Source organism: Lipotes vexillifer, unplaced genomic scaffold (assembly GCF_000442215.2).
Source record: "Lipotes vexillifer unplaced genomic scaffold, Lipotes_vexillifer_v1.1 scaffold492, whole genome shotgun sequence".
Classification (NCBI taxonomy): domain Eukaryota; kingdom Metazoa; phylum Chordata; class Mammalia; order Artiodactyla; family Lipotidae; genus Lipotes; species Lipotes vexillifer.
In genome coordinates, this window is record NW_006780910.1 from 160,166 (window position 1) to 179,602 (window position 19,437).

At 40.8% G+C, this 19,437-nt stretch overlaps 1 protein-coding gene across 4 annotated transcripts in view; it reads right to left on the reverse strand.

Annotated features, from left to right (window-relative positions):
- The window catches only part of IGF1 (insulin like growth factor 1), a 72,347-nt gene that overhangs the window by 3,020 nt on the left and 49,890 nt on the right, over positions 1 to 19,437 (reverse strand). For 3 of the 4 annotated variants that reach the window (XM_007454269.1, XM_007454268.1, XM_007454266.1), the window contains exon 3: positions 13,385 to 13,566. In XM_007454269.1, the coding sequence (XP_007454331.1) occupies positions 13,385 to 13,566 (182 nt within the window). Of the gene's footprint in view, positions 1 to 11,839; positions 11,892 to 13,384; positions 13,567 to 19,437 lie in introns of all 4 variants that reach the window. The other variant, XM_007454267.1, reaches the window with a different exon arrangement.

The window sequence follows — 19,437 nt, forward strand, 5'->3', positions numbered from 1 at the left end:
AAGTGTAAAGTGCAAAGTCTGAGTGGAGGGATCTTCTGGCCTATTTCTTCTGGGTCTGTTTCGGCATCACAGCAAAGTCATGGGCACAAACTCACTTGATAAAGCTGACACTGCTCCAAGCAGCATGGTTCCCATGCACACAGGCGTACGGTGGAGGCCATTCAAAACCAGCTGGGATGTCGTCTGGTTTGCATTGGCTCTCTTCCCGGGCTCTCACATGTGACTTCTTTGTTGCACACAATGACAGTGACAAAACAAAAGCACTCAGGGATTTAGTCTCAGTTGCATCTGTTGCTTTGCTCATTGTCTTAATTTAATGACGCGGGCCACCTGACAATGGGTGGCAAGTGGAGGCATGTTAGAAGCAGCCGTCGGAGCTGGCACCCACCTTCAACGCACTTCTTGAAGGGGTTATGAAACTGTCCCACATTCAGCCAAGCAAAAACGTTTCACTTCAACAGCTTGTCCAAGACAAACAAACCAGCTGAAACTGTTTCTAGTATGTAACTAGACAGATTTTTGAAAGGAAAACAGTAGTGAGTAAATACTGTTTCCTATTGACACCAGGGAAGGTAAGATTATTTACAAAAAAATTGCTGGTCCTTTAGTTCACTGGGGTTGGTTGAGGAAATATACCCTCTGAAGGAAGGGTTAACCAACTCACGAGGAAATAGGTTTGATAGGGGTTAATTTGTGATATACTTTATTACACAGTGTGTACTGTACACAGGTATTTAGGAAGCTGGAAAATGCCCTGAAGGGGTCATTCATATTCCCCCGTTATCTCTTAGCACATCCTAGCTCTTGTTTTTTCCCAAAGGAAAGCTATCCACAAACTTTTGGATTAAGATTGCTGAGAGCTAATGACAATGGCAATACTAGTAATCTTGATTAAAATTTGCACACACTTTACAGTATACACAGTAGTCTCGGTGAACCCTCCCAACAACCTTGTGAGATGATGTTGTTTGCATCTGTCTCATTCACAATCTGAGGCTCCCTAAGATTTAATGACTTGCTTGAGGTCCCATAGGAACAAATCAATAGACCTAGAACTAATAGGAAAATAATTTATTATTTTAATAAAAGAATAGCAATTCTACCACTTGAACATTTGTACGTTCTGGACACTGTATTATAAGGTGCTAATTGTATACATTCTCTTATGTAATTCTCATAGTTCTCTTGGAGATGGGTACTAGTGCCTCGCCCATTTTACCTTTATGGAATATGAAGCTTATAAAAGCTAAACAACTTTCCTAATTTCTTACAGTGAAGACGTGACCACGGTTGGAATTTGTATCAGTCCCTTCTGATTCTGGGGGTCACCAGTTAGCCACTCTGCCATACTGCCTCTCTAAGAGGTAAGACAATATCTGGTGCCTCAAAATCCAAATCTCTTTCCAGTAACGATAACTGATAATGTCATGAGCTGCCCATGATCCCAAATGGTGGTAGATGCTGGTTTGGAGGGTAAGGCAAGACTCTAGGGAAGTGGGTGCCCTCCCTTATCACATGTGAGCTGACTCCTGTTTTTACGGTTAGTGATAGAGGTCTAGTAGCACAGCATTCATTTAACAAAAGCTAACCCTGTGGATGTTATAAGCTCTTATTTTCTCCCTGCCTATCTTTATGAGATTTTGCCCAAGAGACAGAATCTAAAAGAAGGATGATAATAGGCCCTTTACATTTTAGGGAGGGAGCAGTGATGTTTTCAGTAGACTCTGTTTCCATCTCCACCCACTGAAAACAAGTTAAGTATTGTATGACATAAACTCTAAGAGAAGACTGGCACCGTATAAAAAAGGCTAGGCAAGTACTGTCCATCATGGAATGTTAGCAGCCTGTTGTACAGCATAAAGTTCTAACTGAGCATTGACCTTCTCCTTAACAGGGCAAAATGGATAAAAGAAAGAGCAGTGGATGACTGAAGAGATGGCCCAGATGTCAGCTCTTTACCTGTTGAAAAGGATGTGCTCTAGCTATTTTTCTGGCTTGGCCTGGAGACACGTGAAATCATAGAGGATGATTTAGATGTCTCAACATCAACTTTGATGTCTTGTTATTTCGGGGGATTACAAGTTCAAATTCCAGGAGAGTGAGGTCAGTTTTTCATCTCTGGGAGCCAAGCAGAGTGAGTGTCATGCAATCAACTCAGTGCTTTGGGATGTGACTTTTCAAACCAAAGGACAAAGTGCACTTTTCAAGAGATGTATGCTCCTGGTGGAGTAACTGCCTGTGTAACAAAGTGAGAGATGTATAGTCTGGGCAGTGTTGGTCTGCTCAACCTCTTATTTACTTATTTTTTCTGGAAAGACCTCATCCTATCTTTTATGTGGTTATAGTGGGAATGCACATTTTTTCCAATATGATTGTCTCCTCTGGCCATAGTGGATGGGCCTGACGCACCCCTCCCATAGCTCAAGAAGAGTATGGTGGGGAAACCAAGGCAGACCCAATTTCTGGGAAACACAAGATTCTTTTATTGGCCAGCTTTGGCTCAAGGGCTCCGCAGTGGCTTTGCTGAACTTTGCTTAGACTGTTCAGCAGTCTAGGATGCTGCCACCCAACTGTCTCTCTTCCTCTGCTTCATTGGGGTCAGACTTGCATTGCATTCTGATGGCTTGTTCAGGCTTCCCTGATCCTCTCCTATTGCTTTTCACACGGGCATTTCCCCTAATGAAATCCTTGCTCCTTTAACCCAGTCTCATTTATGTTTCTCGGAGGTCCTGGACTTACATACCTAAGCTCCCAGCTCCCAGCTCCCAGCACAGAATTGTGTGACCTTTGACAATCACTACATTCTTCTCTCCTTCTGTTTCCTGTTTTGTAAAATGAAAGCGTGGGGTAAGAGCACCCACCTCATAATAATGTTATGATTGCATGTGATCACCCTTACACATTTACCTGGCAGAGTTGTATGCAAGAGAGCCTACTGTTTCAAGGGCCCTTGGTTAAGATCTATTTTGTGAGCCTGATGGCAACACCAGTCTGTTCTGCCTTCTGTGCTGTCAGAATACACTCTGGGTCTACCTTTGTTAGAGCATTGATGTGCTGTGGGATAAATTATGTAAGTGTTCACTTCCCCACTAAAAAGTAAGCTCCTGGAGGGCAGGTAGCATTGTTCCTGCACCTCTGTCTCCTCCCTGGATGCACGTTGCTTTGAGCAAAGTGGCAAACCAGGAAATGCTTGTTAAATTGATTTAAATTTCCTACAGGAGTGGTGGAATAGAGTTCAGGTCATAGCAAGCCTTGCATGGCTTCCTACTTCCTGCTGTGCACAGAGCCCCCTCTGGTCTCAGAACTTACAACTGGCGGGTTGCAGTACAGTAATATATCAGTGAAGAAATGCAGAAGACAGAGCACGATGCACGATTAACACGCTAGAGTCTGTCTTGAGTTTGGATTCTGGTCTGACCACTTGTTAGGGCAAGATCTTGGCAAGACATTTAGCTGCCCTTAGCCCAAGTTTTCTAATCTGTGCAATACGGGTAATTATAGCATTTACCCTACAGGCTAACACTGAAGATTGAATGAGGTGATTCTTGATAGTGCTTACCACAGAGCATATGCCTAATAAATAACAGCTATTATTATTGCCTTTTAAAAAATAGTTACTGTTGTCAAAGCACACCCCATGCTTGGGTGCTGCCCTTTCTCTGGCTGGTGAAAGAGTAGTTATTTACTGGGTGCCCAAGGCTCCCTTGAATGCTGGGATAGCAGATGTATAGCTCTTTTTTCTAGTGACTGGTACATCCCTAGGAATCCCCAGGTTTAGGGAGTGTATTTATCCCATAATTATTCACAGATTATCCTGTCTTGGCAACTTTCTTACTTTTCAAAGGACACCACCTGACTCCGTTTCAAGTATTTCTATCTGTGATGTAAGAAATCACTACCAGCAGAAACTAACACATCATTGTAAAGCAATTATACTCCAATAAAGATGTTTAAAAAAAATAATAATAATAAATGCAATTCCAAGCATATAACTTACTCAAAAAAAGGAAATCACTACCAAAATTGTTTAAAAGCCTGAAAAAGAAAAAAAAGAAACGAAAGGGAGGGACTTCCCTGGTGGTGCAGTGGTTAAGAATCTGCCTGCCAATGCAGGGGACATGGGTTTGAGCCCTGGTCCATGAAGATGCCACATGCCGCAGAGAAACTAAGCCCGTGTGCCACAACTACGGAAGCCCACACACCTAGTGCCCATGCTCCGCAACAAGAGAAGCCACCGCAATGAGACGCCCGTGCACTGCAACGAAGAGTAGCTCCCGCTCACCACAACTAGAGAAAGCCCGCCCGCAGCAACAAAGACCCAATGCAGCCAAAAAAAAAAAAAAAAGGAAAGGGAAAAAAAAGCTGAAGGGGATTTTCCCTTGCTGGCAAGTTATTTATGTTGCCTTTAATAGTCTTGAAGGATGTTGTAAAATACTTCAGGGCTGCTTAGACTGTTGATTATGTGGGCAGCCTGTTTAGTTAGCTGTTTGTGTTTGTTTTACATTTTTAAATTAAGAAAAAAACTTTAAGCACAGTATCTTTCCCAGGCGGAGTTGATTTTGGAATTGCTAAAAGGTTCAAATGTTGTGGTATTTAAAAAAGTGGAACACCAGATTCTAGCAATTTCACTGATATGTACTAAAGATTCAGCACATTTTACCTAAAAACTGGATTTGATTATTCTTTTTCTCTTAAGCCTCCAAAATGGCATTGTTTCATCTGACATACAACATATGCTGGAGTACTTAAACTCATGTATGTGGTAATTCATATTATAATATTCTGGGGAGATGCAAGGCTCAGGGTTGTTACCTTTTAGTGTCATTTCAACGCAATAGTGATGAGTTCAGAGGATTAGTAGGAAAGGGTGTTGCCCTCTTCCACTCATTCTTTGTGTGTGTGACAAATCTGGGCAGAACATTCAAATACTGTGTTCTGAATTTTCCTCCTCACTGAATTGAGAGAAATTTTGCAAGTTTGGAAGGCTCTTCTGAACTTTTAGGATGAACAAAATAACACAATGACAAGTTAAAGTGATTTGCATCTGTTTGAGGTTGATGGGAGCCTTCAGCATATAAGAGTAAACATGCATGGTGCCAGCCAGTGCTTTTCCAAGGCAGAAAACGGTGCAAGAATAATTCATGCGTGTATACAGTTTTTAAAAAATCAGAATCATTGCATTGTGCCAAAAGTACTTTTACTTCCATACAAGCGTTTTTTGAAGAAGGAAACAAATATCATTATTGACAGAGACAAACCAGAGCCATCCAACCGTGGCCTTGGTCAACCAATACTGACAAAATAATGCTATATATTTATTGATTCCTTTATACTTTTCATTTTTTCTAGTCCTCCAATGCCTCATGAATGATTCAAGCTTGCCACACTCATACCATGACATAAATATCACGTTCCCAAGTCTGCAGTCGTCAACTGATTAGGAATCTTTACCCAACCCTCAACCTGCCATGGTCTTACTTGTAATCATTTAGAATTTTTGTCTTTCCATAACTGTTACCTACAGCTGTGAAAACAGCACATCATATTTTCATGGATGGTGGAGCTGGTTGGTCTTTGATTACATGACCTCTTGGAGCTGTCCAGACAGAAAGCTCCACGTGAATGTTTATATATTTTACACAGAATTTTGTAAGAATTTTGGCATGTGAATCCCAGCGCGCACGCACGCACACACACACACACACACACATGCACAGAGAAAAAGCAAAGAAGAGAAAATAATCTCCTTCCCTTCAAAAGTATTTGCTGTAGTTAACTACAGATTGTAAATTACCACCAAGGGTATTTAGAATTAAAATTAGTTGGATGGACTTTTAGCATTCTTATTTCTATCAGACCTCTACTTTTTCAAAAGAGTTAGTTTTCTGACCAATGGGTCTTAAAACTGTAACCACATTAGTGAATAAAATATAGATGGAAATTTTGGAAAATGTTTTCTAGCTCTTGTTACTTATCTAGCAATGGCCCATTGAGCTATGATTGAGTTCCTAGTGCGGTGAGAAGTTTCTTCTCTCTAGAAGTACCAGACATGGACTCATAGACCCGTTGTCCCACATCTCTCATAATTTCCATGCTGTTCTCCATTTCCATTTCTCTCTACTTGAGTTTGAATGTGAGTATATATTTCTAAACCAACTCTTTTTGTTGCTAGATAAAAATGAGGTAGCACTAAGGCTGTTAAAGGAGTCCCATTAAAGAAGGAATCCCAAATAGATGGGTATCAGGGAAAGGTACTCAGATTTGTTAGGCCTCTGAGGATGGAGAAGCTGATTTTGACCTTGCAGGTCTGGAAGTTTAGTGGCCACTGAAGAACCTCTGCTAACCTTGCCTGTTCCTTCTTTAAAAGTGAACTTATCTTGCCTAGGTCAATACATATTATCACTGATTTTCCAAGGATTCAGTAGCTGGGCTTTTAATCACTGAGGAATTCTATAGTGGATATTTCAAACCTCATAAACGGCATTCTGCTTCCTCTAAAATGATTTACCTTTTCCTTGCTACCAAAGGCTTCCACTCCAGACTATCAACTTTGCCCTTGGATTAAAAGTCAGCTCGTTGTTTTCTAGTAAATATTGCCCAAAGCCCTATTCCCTTCACATAGGCAAGCAAAGACAATAGACCTCATCCTCCCCCATGGATGCAAGTGGACTTGAGAAATTGCAAAGTTTACTTAAGAAAACATCGTTTCCTGTTGGTGATCGTGGGAGGGAGACAGGAGATGGAGGAGAGAGTAGGGGAGGGGCTCTTCGGGAGCTCATTTCTTTTCCACCCTTACATCCTAACAGCACACACGTTACAAGCTATATGAGGTTTTGTTTGTTTTCAAGAGATGTTTGAAAGAAGATCAAATGTTTGCGAGAGGCACCGGATCGGCAGCCCTAGAAACTGAAATGTCCCGGAAGCTGTGTGAGCCCGGAAATACCCCACATTTTTATTTATTTTGGCAATTTTACTTTAAACTAGTAAGAGCTGGAGTTCATGCTACAATTAAATTTTCCTCAGGCACCATGAAATGAAAACACATATTACATTTGATTTTAACTGGTTGAGAAAAATGGTGGTTTTCTGAAAGTTCATTCTATGACCTCAAAATAAAAGTTAACGGCTCTTCACGTGGGACAGCTGAGCTTCCACTGAAGTTGGAATAATTCACAGAACTGGGGTTCTCTGGGTTGGAAGGATTCTTAGGTCATCGAGTTCTCTTTTCCTATCATATGCTGGAAACACACTACCATGTCACTAGAAAGTGTTGGTAAGCTTGAGCTTGAAGTTTTTGTTAATAGGAGTCTCGCTCCTACTTGAGGAGACCTATTTCTTTTTCAGATGGCTCTAATTTTAAGAACTAAGTAAAATAATATCAACTAAAAATTTAATAGTGCTTACTATGTGCCAGGCACCATTTTAAACACTATAATATACATTTGTATGCACACACACACACAATCTCAATAAATCCTCACAACTCTATGAGGTAGATTCAATTATTACTCCCATTTGGCAGATGAGGAAACTGAGGCACAGGTAAATTACATGATTCTCCCAAGGCCATCCAGCTATTAAATGAAATAGCCAGAATTTGAACCCAGGCAGTCTCATTCTAGATTCTGTACTCTTAACCACTATGTTTTATTGTCTCTCCAATCTTTATAATTCTCCTTCCTGCCTTGTACAGAGGTTTGCATATCATAGGTTCTAAATAAAAATATTTTCAACAATTTAAGGATCATGATTCCTTACATATTCCTGTTACTTTTACACACAATCATCAATTTGTCCTAAAAGAAACATTTGAAACAGTGGACTTTTAAATGGTGATTAATACTCTGCCCACTTCAAGAAAGCATTGAGGGGACGGATAGGAACATAACATTCACTATAAAGTACTCAACCAGTTGCCACATTTAGCAGTAGGTTCTGAATGATTTCAATTTTGGCTAGAGTAGGAAATTCCAAATATGCAAGACTTGTGCAAGCACAATTCCTCTGCCTTCCCTTTTCTACGCTGCACTTGCCTCACTGTCTTATGCAAGGACAAAAAGAATTATTTCATCTCAGCAGACTTTTATGGTCTATGTCTCTAATACTATTCCCCTCCCTATATCACTCACTTGTCCATCCATCCTTTCATCCATCATTATATGCCATGTATCACTAGGTGCTTAGTACTGATTCTAGAAGGGGTAAGATGGAAAGACAACAATAGATTCTTCCTGTTTACTTAATTCATATTATTGAGAAATCACATGTAGGCATTCAATATGACTGCTTTAGAGTTGATAAAACCCACTGCAAAAAGAAGTGGGTTTTAAATAATAGTCTGGTAGTTAAGCATTCTTTAACTAGAAAGTTCTATTCCTTTTTTTTCTTTTAAAGTCTTTGCCTTACATTTTCTTGAATGAAGTTCATCATTGGGTATAACTATAGTTTATCCAAAGCCCTGTGTTATAACTGACATTGATTCAGTCATCAAGAAAAAAGGGAAAGGATAATCTTCTAAGAAATCTTTCCATAGGACATGAACTGTTAATTCTTCTACCAAACTGTGGTCCCTTGAAAAGCCATCGCTGTTTGTGGGGTTACTCTCAGGTGGTAGAAGCAGTAGGTATTGGCTTATGCCTGAGGCTGGTTCCAAAGCATGTATGTATCAGAAGGAGAACTGGGCATCTCCTGAATAAGGTGGCTGGCCAGATGGGCTCAGGCAGCAGCCTGGCTTTTGTCTGTTCTAATAAGCCAGGACCTACTTTGCAACCATAACAGCAGTGTCTTGGCTCCCATATGGTGCTTTGACATGCTTGTGATCAGACCTTTTCCTCCTTCGTGGCTTGAGCCTTGGGCATATCCATATATTATATATCCTGGGTTTTCAGTGACCCATGGAGGAAGGATGATCCTGAAGTAGAAAGCATGGCTGGGGCATGAAGGACAGGTAGAATGAATGTTCCTTTATACCATGACATCTTCAAAGTAGGCTACGTCGATGAAATGCTTCACTTCTTGGTTGTCATCCTCTTACTCCAAGTGTCATCATTTGCTTGGCTGAGCACTTCTCTCTTGCACCCTCTCTCACCTCTTATAATTCACAGTGTGAATGATCTTGAGGCTTTTTGCTTTATTATCTATGAAGACCCTAACCCTACTGTTTAAATCAAGGAAGCTGAAGGAGAAAATCTCTAAGACTCAAATTCTGTGATTCTACTTGACTTTTATTTACCCTCAGGAAAATCTACTGCTCTTACTCTCTTTCACCCCCTTCCTTCTGATGGAAAATATTAAATTAGTAATAGACTTCATGTGGCCATTTCTGCCCTATCTTTTCCTTTTGGAATTCTTTCTTAGTCCCTGTTGATTGTGTGCTGTTCTCTGTTGGCCAGAGGAGGGTGGCTTAGAACCCAAGCCTGTCTTTACCCATTTCTGGATCTCAGTATCCTTATCTTCAAAATGAAGGGATTGAAGCAAATGATTTGCAGCTCTAACATAACATGGTCCTGGTAGTTCCATGGAGCAGAAGCTCATAGGACTTCAAGTCTAAAAATCTAGATTTGTGTGTGTGTGTGTGCGCGCGCGCGTGTGCGTGAGAGAGAGAGAGAGAGAGAGAGAGAGAGAGAGAGAGAGGGAGGGAGAGAGAGGGGGAGAGAGAGAGGAAGAGGGAGAGAGAGAGGGAGAGAGAGGAAGAGAGAGGGAGAGAGAGAGAGAAGGCTCAGGATCTCTGGAGTCTCTTCTTATAATGGCAGTAATCTTATCATGAGGGCCCCACTCTAATGACCTCATCTAGCCTGAATTACCTCCTAAAATACCCACCTTCAAATACAATCACATTGAGCATTAGGCTTCAACATACAAATTTGGGAGGGACACATTCAGTCCATATTACCTCCCAACTCATTCTACAAAACCAATATTACCTTGATACCAAAACTAGACAAAGATATTTTTAAGTAAAGATAAATACCCCTCATGAACATAAATGCAAAAATATAGTAAATTTTAATAGTAAAAAAGTAGTAAAAGAATTGAATCTAACAATGTATAAAAGAAGACAATACATCATGATCAAGTGGAGTTTACCACAGGCGTGCAAGATTGGTTTATCATTGAAAGGATCCATCAATGTAACACAACATACTAACAAACCAAAAAAAGAAGAAAATATCTGACAATTGCAGTCCAATACAGAAATGTATTTGACTAAATTCAACTTCCATTTCTGATTAAAAAAAAAAAAACTCTTAATAAAAACCAGGATTAGAAGGAAAATTCTGCAACCTGATAAAAGGCATCTATGAAAAACTGACAACAAATTTTTATGTATTATGATTTTGGTTCTGACTACAGGTCAGTATTCCATTACTAAAATTCATCCAACTGTTCACTTAAAATGGGTAGATTCTATTCTATATAAATGATATGTCAGTGAGGCTGGGGAGAAGTCAAGGAATAAAATCTCTTATGCAGAATATTCCTTTACGTTGAATGCTTCTAATTATTATCTGGTCAACACATATATTTCCATTGAAAGGGAATTCACAACCACAAGCAAAAAATAAAAACCTGTTTCACTTGAGAGAGAGAGGGAGGGAGAGAGAGGGAGGGAGAGAGAGGGAGGGAGGGAGAGAATTTTATAGGTGATGGAATCACAAGGCAGTAGTCAAACATCAGAAGTCTTTGCTTTGGGGCTGAATCGTGTCCCCCACCAAATTCATATGCTGAAGTCCTAACCCCTAGTACCTCAGAATGTGATTGTATTTGGAGATAGGGTCTTTACACAGATATTTAAGTGAAAATAAGTTCATTATGATGGGTCCTACTCCAATATAACTGGTGTCCTTATGAGAAGAGGAAATCTGGGTACAGGGATTTGTATAGGGGGAAGATGATGTGCAAACACAGGGAAAAGAAGGCCAATTCCAAAGCAAGGAAAGAGACTTGAAACAGATCCTTCCCTCCCAGGTCCCTGGAGGAACTGACCCTGCCAACACCTTGATCGTGGACTTCCAGCCTTCAGAAATGTGTGAAAATGTCTGTGGCACTTTATTATGGCAGCCCTATCACACTAATACATCTTTTATGTCTGATCCCAAAGTGCACACAAAAAAGTTCAGTGACCTCCTCTCATAGGTAAGCTCTCAGGCCTCATGGGCCTTTAGGCAAATACTGGGTGCCCTTTGGCCCGAGCTTGACTAAGAAATGCAGCCTCCAATGACACTGTAGGAAAGGAAATCTGGGAACTTTTATGACACAATTCACTCTTGCTGAGAATTTGAGGCTAATATTTAACTCTGGATATATATTGACATGGAAATTCTTATAAAATTCACACAAAAATTTAAAATGCATATAAAAGTCTTGATTTTTATTTTTTTATTATTTTAATTATTTTACTTGTTTTTTTGGTGGGGAGGGGAATTGTTTTATTTGCCTCTTTCATAATTTTTGTTCTTTGTTTCTTTTTTCATTCTTGCCACTGTCTTTCTTTGCACTTTCTTGGGCATGACATTTTCCTTTTCCATTTCTCCACGTTTATTAGTTTCTCCACATTTCTCCATTTCTCCTCCTTCTGTCACATGATCTCTCTAGCTCCAGTGGGCCTACTTTTCTTCATTTCCTCTATAGCATCTCCCACTTTCTTCTTGCTGTCTGCTTTTCTCTCATCCTCCTTGCCTCTGTCTTAGTCCTTCTCTCCTCCGTTTTCCTTTCTTGCCTGTGTTCAGTTTCTAGCTCCAGTCTCCCTCCTCTGCTCTTTCTTCTTTCCTTTCATCTGCTTGCTGACTTGCTTCTGTCCCCTCCTTCTGTTCCCCTCCTGGATGTTTCTTTGGCCCACCTTTCCTTCTCCTCTGAGACTTCTTTTTCTTGTTGGTGGATGGGGGCTGATACTGTAAACATCACAAAAATAATTGCATTGAGAACAGGTGGTTCCCTTGGTGTTCCGGGAGACAGAGCCTTTGAGTCAGCCCAGAACGCCTGGGCTCCATAGATGCAGAAGACATCATTGGTGCTGGAGAAGTGTCTGGACCTCAGTCACTAGACCTGATATTCCAGAACTTTGGGACTCATCTCTGACACCACCCACCCCCTCCCCAACTAGAAACTGAGAGGCACTGTGTCACCTGGAAAGAGAAAGAATTAACCTGCCTTCACCCGCTCAAGCACACCTTCCAGCCACATTCACCTAAAAGTTACTTCTGTGGCGCTTGCTTCCTGACTCATCCTCTGGCTACTGTGTTCTCTGTGAACCAGGTTGTGCCTAGTCCCTTTGCATCACTCAAGGTGGCTCCCTGGGGTCGCATCTCTGCTAAGCCCCCTGTTCCAGCCTCAGCCACAAATTAGGACCAGGAAGCAGCAAAGGGGTTATTATATACTTCTTGGTCTCTCATCCTGTGCTTTCTGCACGAAGCTAGTTTTGACTCCAAAGATTAAAACCTCAAGTTGTTTTTTTTGTGTGTGTCAACAGAGTCCCCAAGGAGACCTGAGAGCGCTTTACTTTCCTTATTCATCCTTCCTCATTTTCTTCACCTTCTCTTTAGTTCTCATTCTTTCTACTTAATCACTAAAATGTAGTCACTTATATTCATTTGTTCACTTGTTCATTCACTCATTCAACAAAAATGTATTAAGTTATCAATGTGCATCAGATGATTTATGTACTTTTGATGGCATAGATAGTACCTCTAAGGCTTGTTTAAAGTCTAGCTCTTAGTAAGAGACACCTGCAGATTTTGATCATTAGAAATATTTTGGTGTTCTTAGAGCCAAACAGAAGTTTCTATTTGTTTTTATGTTCTTTCTATTTTGTTTTTATTTTCTTTTATGTTTGCCACTGGATGTGAATTTCTATTAGTTCCCATTTTAGAGTGTTTTTATTTTTTCTTTGCACCTTTGCAGAATACCAGGACTTGAAAGGTCACATACTTTATTCATGCAGTTATGACAGAAGTTAACACTTGTCCAACAGTTACTTTGTGCAGGCATGTGAAAAGCATTGCATGCACATTAACGACCTGATGAGGTAGACAGTACCGTTATCCCAACTTTACTGATGAAACTAGGGCTTGAGAGGTTGCATTATTTCGCCAAGGGCTCTCTGCTGGTGATTGGCGAACCTAGGATGTCAGTTTTGTCTGTTACCAAAGCCCAAGTTTAATCACTCTTCTTCACCGTCTTCTGGTGATCAGGTGGTCCAGAGCAGTGGAAGGGAGAGTTTACAATGTGGAGTGATGTAAGGGATGGACCTCTCAGGTGAGAATGGAGCTTTTTTGACCTGTGAGCCAGGAGACTACGGGACCTAGTTACTGTTTGGCTCACCCACATGGATGGGATACAGATCTCGCAGGGGTGGCCGACCCCCAGCCCCCCCAGGTTGGCTTACCTTCTGAGCCTTGGGCATGTCGGTGTGGCGCTGGGCACGGACAGAGCGGGCTGACTTGGCAGGCTTGAGAGGCGCACAGTACATCTCCAGCCTCCTCAGATCACAGCTCCGGAAGCAGCATTCATCCACGATTCCTGTCTGAGGCGCCCTCCGACTGCTCGAGCCATACCCCGTGGGCTTGTCTGTTCCAATCAAACGCAGAGAGGCCTGGCTTTAGAGTGGGATAATATGCTATCTCCACAGTTCCACCCAGCCCCTGAAGACTCTTCTCTCCCCACACCTCGTCAACCCACACTTCTGTGAGTCAAACTTTTCTTGAAGCTCCTCCAACAATTCCTGACCCCCAAGATCTTTCTGGACTCCAGTATGTCTCCTGGAGTTGGTGCCACACTCGTTGGCAATACCTCACTCATCGTGCATTTATTTGTGTTAATTCTCCTCAAGTTCTTAGCCACCTGTAGTCAAGGATCTTGCCTATACCCAATCCTCACCTTTCCTTATATGTTGACTTAATTGGGAAGCTGCCAGGAATATTAATTAAAAGATAATTTTATGTTTTCTTAATCTTGTTAGCAAATCTGCATGGTTTTTGTTTGCAGCATGGCTCAGATGTTTGCTCTTTGGCTTAACTGCTTCTGTTATAACATCAGACTGAGAATTAAAGAGGTTTTAAGTCTGGAAAGTTCTCCTCACTTAACTGATGCAGAAACCGAGACTTGGAAACCGAAACTCAGAGTTGGGAATGACTTACTCAGGGTCGTTCATGCAGTAAGTGGTGGAGCCAGGATTCAAACTCAGGTCTACTCCTGGCAAAGCCCAAGTGCCTCATAGAGCCTGGGAGACCTGTTGTATGACTCCGGACAAGTCATTTAAGCTTCCTGGGCCTCAGTTTACCCATTTTTAAAGTGGGGTTAATAAGATTTTCCTTGTACTGATTGCTTGAGGATTATATGCCGTACTGTATGAAAAGTACTTAGCGTATCACCTGACACCTAGTAGGTCCTAAATAAATGTTGGTTTGTTTCCTCAGAACATCGCTTTCCAGGATCATATAGGGTCTGTGAAGAGACAGGCTCTCTATTGACTGCATCCAGAGCTTTGGAACTTGGAACTGATGACAATACCAATGTGATAGGGCTCCTTCTCCTATCACCCTAGAGAAACCAGAACCATCATTTCTGTTTTCTTATAGAATAACCACTAGACTGAGACAGAATGAATTAAATGTCCATTTTTCATTCTGATTGCCCAGAGGGAACACCAGGAATCAAATTTCTTTTGATATTTGCAAATCAATTAGGCCTCTTCACTTGGCAAGTAGGTTTTAGTTTGATTCTCTTTTGTTTTGTTTTGATTTGGACACACTTTTCTTGGCTCTAGAAGTAAAAAGGAGGCAAAACAAGTTTACATGGAACTTAAAACGTACTTGAATTCTTTGTAAACTTTTTGTCATAGTAGAACTTTTGTTACACCAAATCTTGCTTATATACCCGTATATAAAACAGACAAAAGTGAAACTGCTGTGGCTTGGGCAAGGGCAGGGGACTGGATCTTGGCTTTCTCTGTCTCCCTTACCTCCCTTGGGAGGTGGAGGGCCTCAGTCTTCTCCACTGATGTCCAAGCTTCATGGAAGAAAATTTGTGAACTATTGAGCCAGAAGGACCCAATTAATCAATGTGACATATGTTCAATTTAAATTCCTGACACAGAAGACAGCATTATATGTTAAATAAAAAGTCTTGCGTTCACATAATAATGATACTGTACTCTAGGATGGAGTTTTGAAAGTCAAAATCTCCATGTATATTTTGAACTCTCTAGCTGGGGGAGATCAGACCCATGGTCATGGCCTGCTACCAAACTAGTTTGGCTGCCTTGCGGCTCGAGGGGCCAGCTGTTCATGGCATCCTCTAAGAATCCAAATGTTTTCCTGATGCTTGGCACAGGAACCTGGGGATGCTTCCTCCCTGTAAGGCAGGTTTATTGTCATTCTTAGGGCAGCTAGGGGTAGAAACTTAGCAAGGGTTCAATTGTGGTCTCTTTGGGTGGGGTGTGCTGCTTTCGTTCAGGGCAAACCCTGTGGGTTCCTCATGGTTGAGGGATTTGGAAGGGACCGGGGAGCTGGTCCCGGTTGGAGCCTCAACGGTGCTTTCACTTGCCATTGGAGGATTAACCAGTGCAGAAGACTCTTTGCTTCTGCTCGCCAGCTGGGCCCTGGCAAGCCAGGACTTATCTGGTCCCTTGGGCAATGTAAACAATATTTTTTGTTTTTTTTGTTGTTTTTATAATCTTTTCCTGGAACTATAAATTAGAATAAAGACACAAATAGGCTTACATGGTTCTTTGTAATCCACAAAGGACTTCTGCATACTTTTTGCTAAGTGGCTATTTCAAGAGGCTGAAGGGGTCAGCCAGTGGAGAGTGGCTGATACACTTTGGTTTTCTCTTGGGGTGGGGAGAGAGGGGAAGGTGACTCAGCCTACTCTGAGGTAAGTGTCCCTGTCATCCACCGCAGGTAGTGATTGCTCTTTGCCAAAACGATGCATTTCTTAATGGGACATGATTGCGATTCATTTGTTGAATTTGGAATAGTAATTTGATGTTTGGAGGTAATGTGGCAGGAGTGGTTCCAGAAACCTTCACACTCGGCTAACTTAGAGACAACTAATTTCATCCTTATGGGTTGAAGATGGAGGGGGATAGGCTCTGTGATTCCAGGACCTATTTAGCACCTCTGTTTCAAGCATCTCTAAAGTAATCTTCCTTCTGAGACTCCACAGGTTCTGGAGCTTCGTGATTGCCACTGGAGAAGGACACTGACCTTCATCTCAGAACAGCATCAAACATTGTATGTGTACATATTCCCTTCTTGGTGACTGTCAAGAGCCATGAAACTCACCACAGGACTATTTCCTCTTGAGAGATAGAAAGTAATCATCAGCACAGCAAACAATAATAGCACACACCAGGCATCTGCTTTGTCACCTCTTAGATGAGCTCAGAGTTTGCCATGGTTCAGTCTATAAAATAGCTGTGCTTTTGTAGTCCATAGATCAATGACTTTAGGAACAGAGAAATTTAGGACTCTTCCATAATGCTCTAAAAAGAAAGTTTACCTTATGTCTATATCTGTTTTATTTTAATGTTGTCAAAATATTACAGACTTGGATTTTGCCAGAAATGTAACTACCACTTATTTCTAGCCACCACAATCCTAGGAAGATGTTTTTCTTTGTCTATTCATGATGTCTACAATGGACTAATTGTACTTCATTGAAAGTATAGGAGCATAACAAGTATTTACCTTGCCTTTTAAAGTTTAATTGATCCTTTGAAGTGTCTTATAGACTTGACTTCTGGTTCTACATAAAGATATTTAACAACAAAAAAAAGCATTTCTCACCAATTGAGAGGCCAGAGTTGAAGGTCAAAGTTTTTCCCTTTATCTTCAAATGCCTCATATTTCTTATTTTTCCAGAACCAAAATAAAGATATTTATTGCTATGGGCTAAAACTAGGAGCATGATGCAATGTGGTTTACCAGGAAAACAGTAAAATAATTTGCTACAGTATCAGTTTTGAGAAAAATAGGAATTTTTAATGACCTCAGAATTGCAGCTACTGTCATTATGAGTAATTTTTAAGTGAGATGGAGTGAACTGTTCCATCCTTGCCTTTAAAAACTCCTCATTAAGCACTAGGTAATTATGCTCCAGTGGGCAGAATCGGAGTTGGTAGGTGAAAAAGAAACAAATGTTGGACTAATATAAGCAAAAATTTCTAACAATGTGTTAAAAATGGGACTGACTTCTTTTAAATGTAATGAACTTCCCATTGCTGGAAGCAGTTAAGTAAAGGCCATATGAACACCTGTCAGAGATCCTAAGAACATATTCCTGTATCGAACACAGTGTCTGACTGCTATGGTCCTTTCTATTCCAAATATTCTGCAATAAGTAAAGAAATGGAGGGGAAAACTCACCTAGGCCAACCAAATATTCACTATGGTTGGAAACCACTTTTACACTGTCTCCAAGAAAGAAAACCAAATATTTTCTAACTTAGAAGGTTAAAATTTGTTTTCTGTTTATCACTTGAGTTCCCCAAGATGCTCAAAACATTTTTCTGTACTCAATTCTATGACAAAAGACAGGTGACTGGGATAGTCCTTTCTACAACTAGGTATAGCCCCAGAGTTCTGTCATACCAATTATGAAGTGTCCATATACTCACTCAGCTGTTAGGGTGAACAGGCATGGGTAGAATTTCACAGAATTTTCCTTGCTGACAAAGTCTTGACATTGGAAATTTATATATTTGTGTATTTATTTTTCAGTAGGTTTGCTCCAGAGCATGCAAACAAAAGATTGCTTAGCAGACAAGTTGGCTACCACCTAACCTAGGCCTTGAGTCCTCTATGAGCAGACATAAAGTGTCATCACAGTATCTTGAAAGTTGTACGGCTGTATCTTGAAAGTTGGCCAACAGACAGAGTTCCAATGATTAAACAGCTGGCTTCTATAATAATAGCACTTCCCTTTAAATAATGCATGGTCAGTGGAGTAATTCAATAATCTTCATGGCAAACTTGCTAGTTATAAGGGTTTGGGGCAGACTTTTGGCATCATCAAAACCATGCCAGTTAGCTGAGTCTCACATTTTGTCATGGATGCAAGCAACTTGCTTCCCTCCATCTCTGAAGGAGAAGGCATAATAATGAGATGTAACTGGGGTCATCACTTCTAGAGCAAAGAGCTCTGGTCATTCATCATTGGTAAATACGTACTACCTTTATTGGTGCTACATAAGCTTGTGTTTCTTTATAGATTTCTGGGGATACAGTGGGGACATTGTACTCAACTTTAATTTCCTTTGAAACTCCCCCTCTTGCTTATTGAGAAAGCTTTCCTTTAATTATTTTAACTCTATTGTTGGAAACAGGAGACATTGATTTGAAGAATCGGTATTTAAATAATAAAAGATGCAAACATTTTCCAAATAGGGAAATATCCAGTTCTGAAGATATACACTTGTTACTCTTTGCGTTCCAAGGACTAAAAGTTCTCTAGAAATTGCTAACGGGGGAGGTTCTAAAGTTGATCGTGTTTTGAAAGCAGGGAAAAAGAAGTAAGACGGTTCTAGTTGTATTTCCAGGGCTACTTCTAGAAAATTCACAATTATGTGTCCGGTAGAAAACGCAAATGGATTATTAACTAAGAAAAAACGAAGTTGCAGGGCTTCCCTGGTGGCGCAGTGGTTGAGAATCCGCCTGCCAATGCAGGGGACGCGGGTTCGAGCCCTGGTCTGGGAGGATCCCACATGCCGCGGAGCAAACTAGGCCCGTGAGCCACAACTACTGAGCCTGCGCGTCTGGAGCCTGTGCTCCGCAATAAGAGAGGCCCCGATAGTGAGAGGCCCACGCACCGCAATGAAGAGTGGCCCCCGCTTGCCACAACTAGAGAAAGCCCTTGCACAGAAACGAAGACGCAACACAGCAAAAATAAATAAATAAAAAAAACCAAAACCCAAAAAACAAACGAAGTTGCATTTAACTTTGATTAACTTAAGATTGATCACACAATCAAATACCATAGTTAATATCTGTAGATAGAAGCCAGTTAGGTTTCCTACACCAACTATCTATCCATAACTTCCAGACCTGTTGACAATTTAGAATAACTCAGAATGATTAGTTTCTTAGGCAGCAGTGCTCCATGGACCACCTTATCTAATAAAAATTCGTTCAGTTGACATAATTTTGCCTGGGATACTAGTAGGAAAGTTGGGTAAAATGTGAGTAATCTTAAATTTGTGTCCATTTTAGTGAGAATCACTTCTCACTTTCCTCTTTTATGGCTTTATGTGGAAAACTGGACTCCTTTCATGAATTCCTAATATAAGGAAAATTGTGATAGGACCATTACCTAGACCCCAAATGTAATACATTGAATGGTTGATATTTCCTGAATTCATAGGATTTGCATTAACTTAAAGCCTTTTGATGAATCGATATTTTACCTTTAAAAAATTCTATGGAAATCAACTTGAATTAA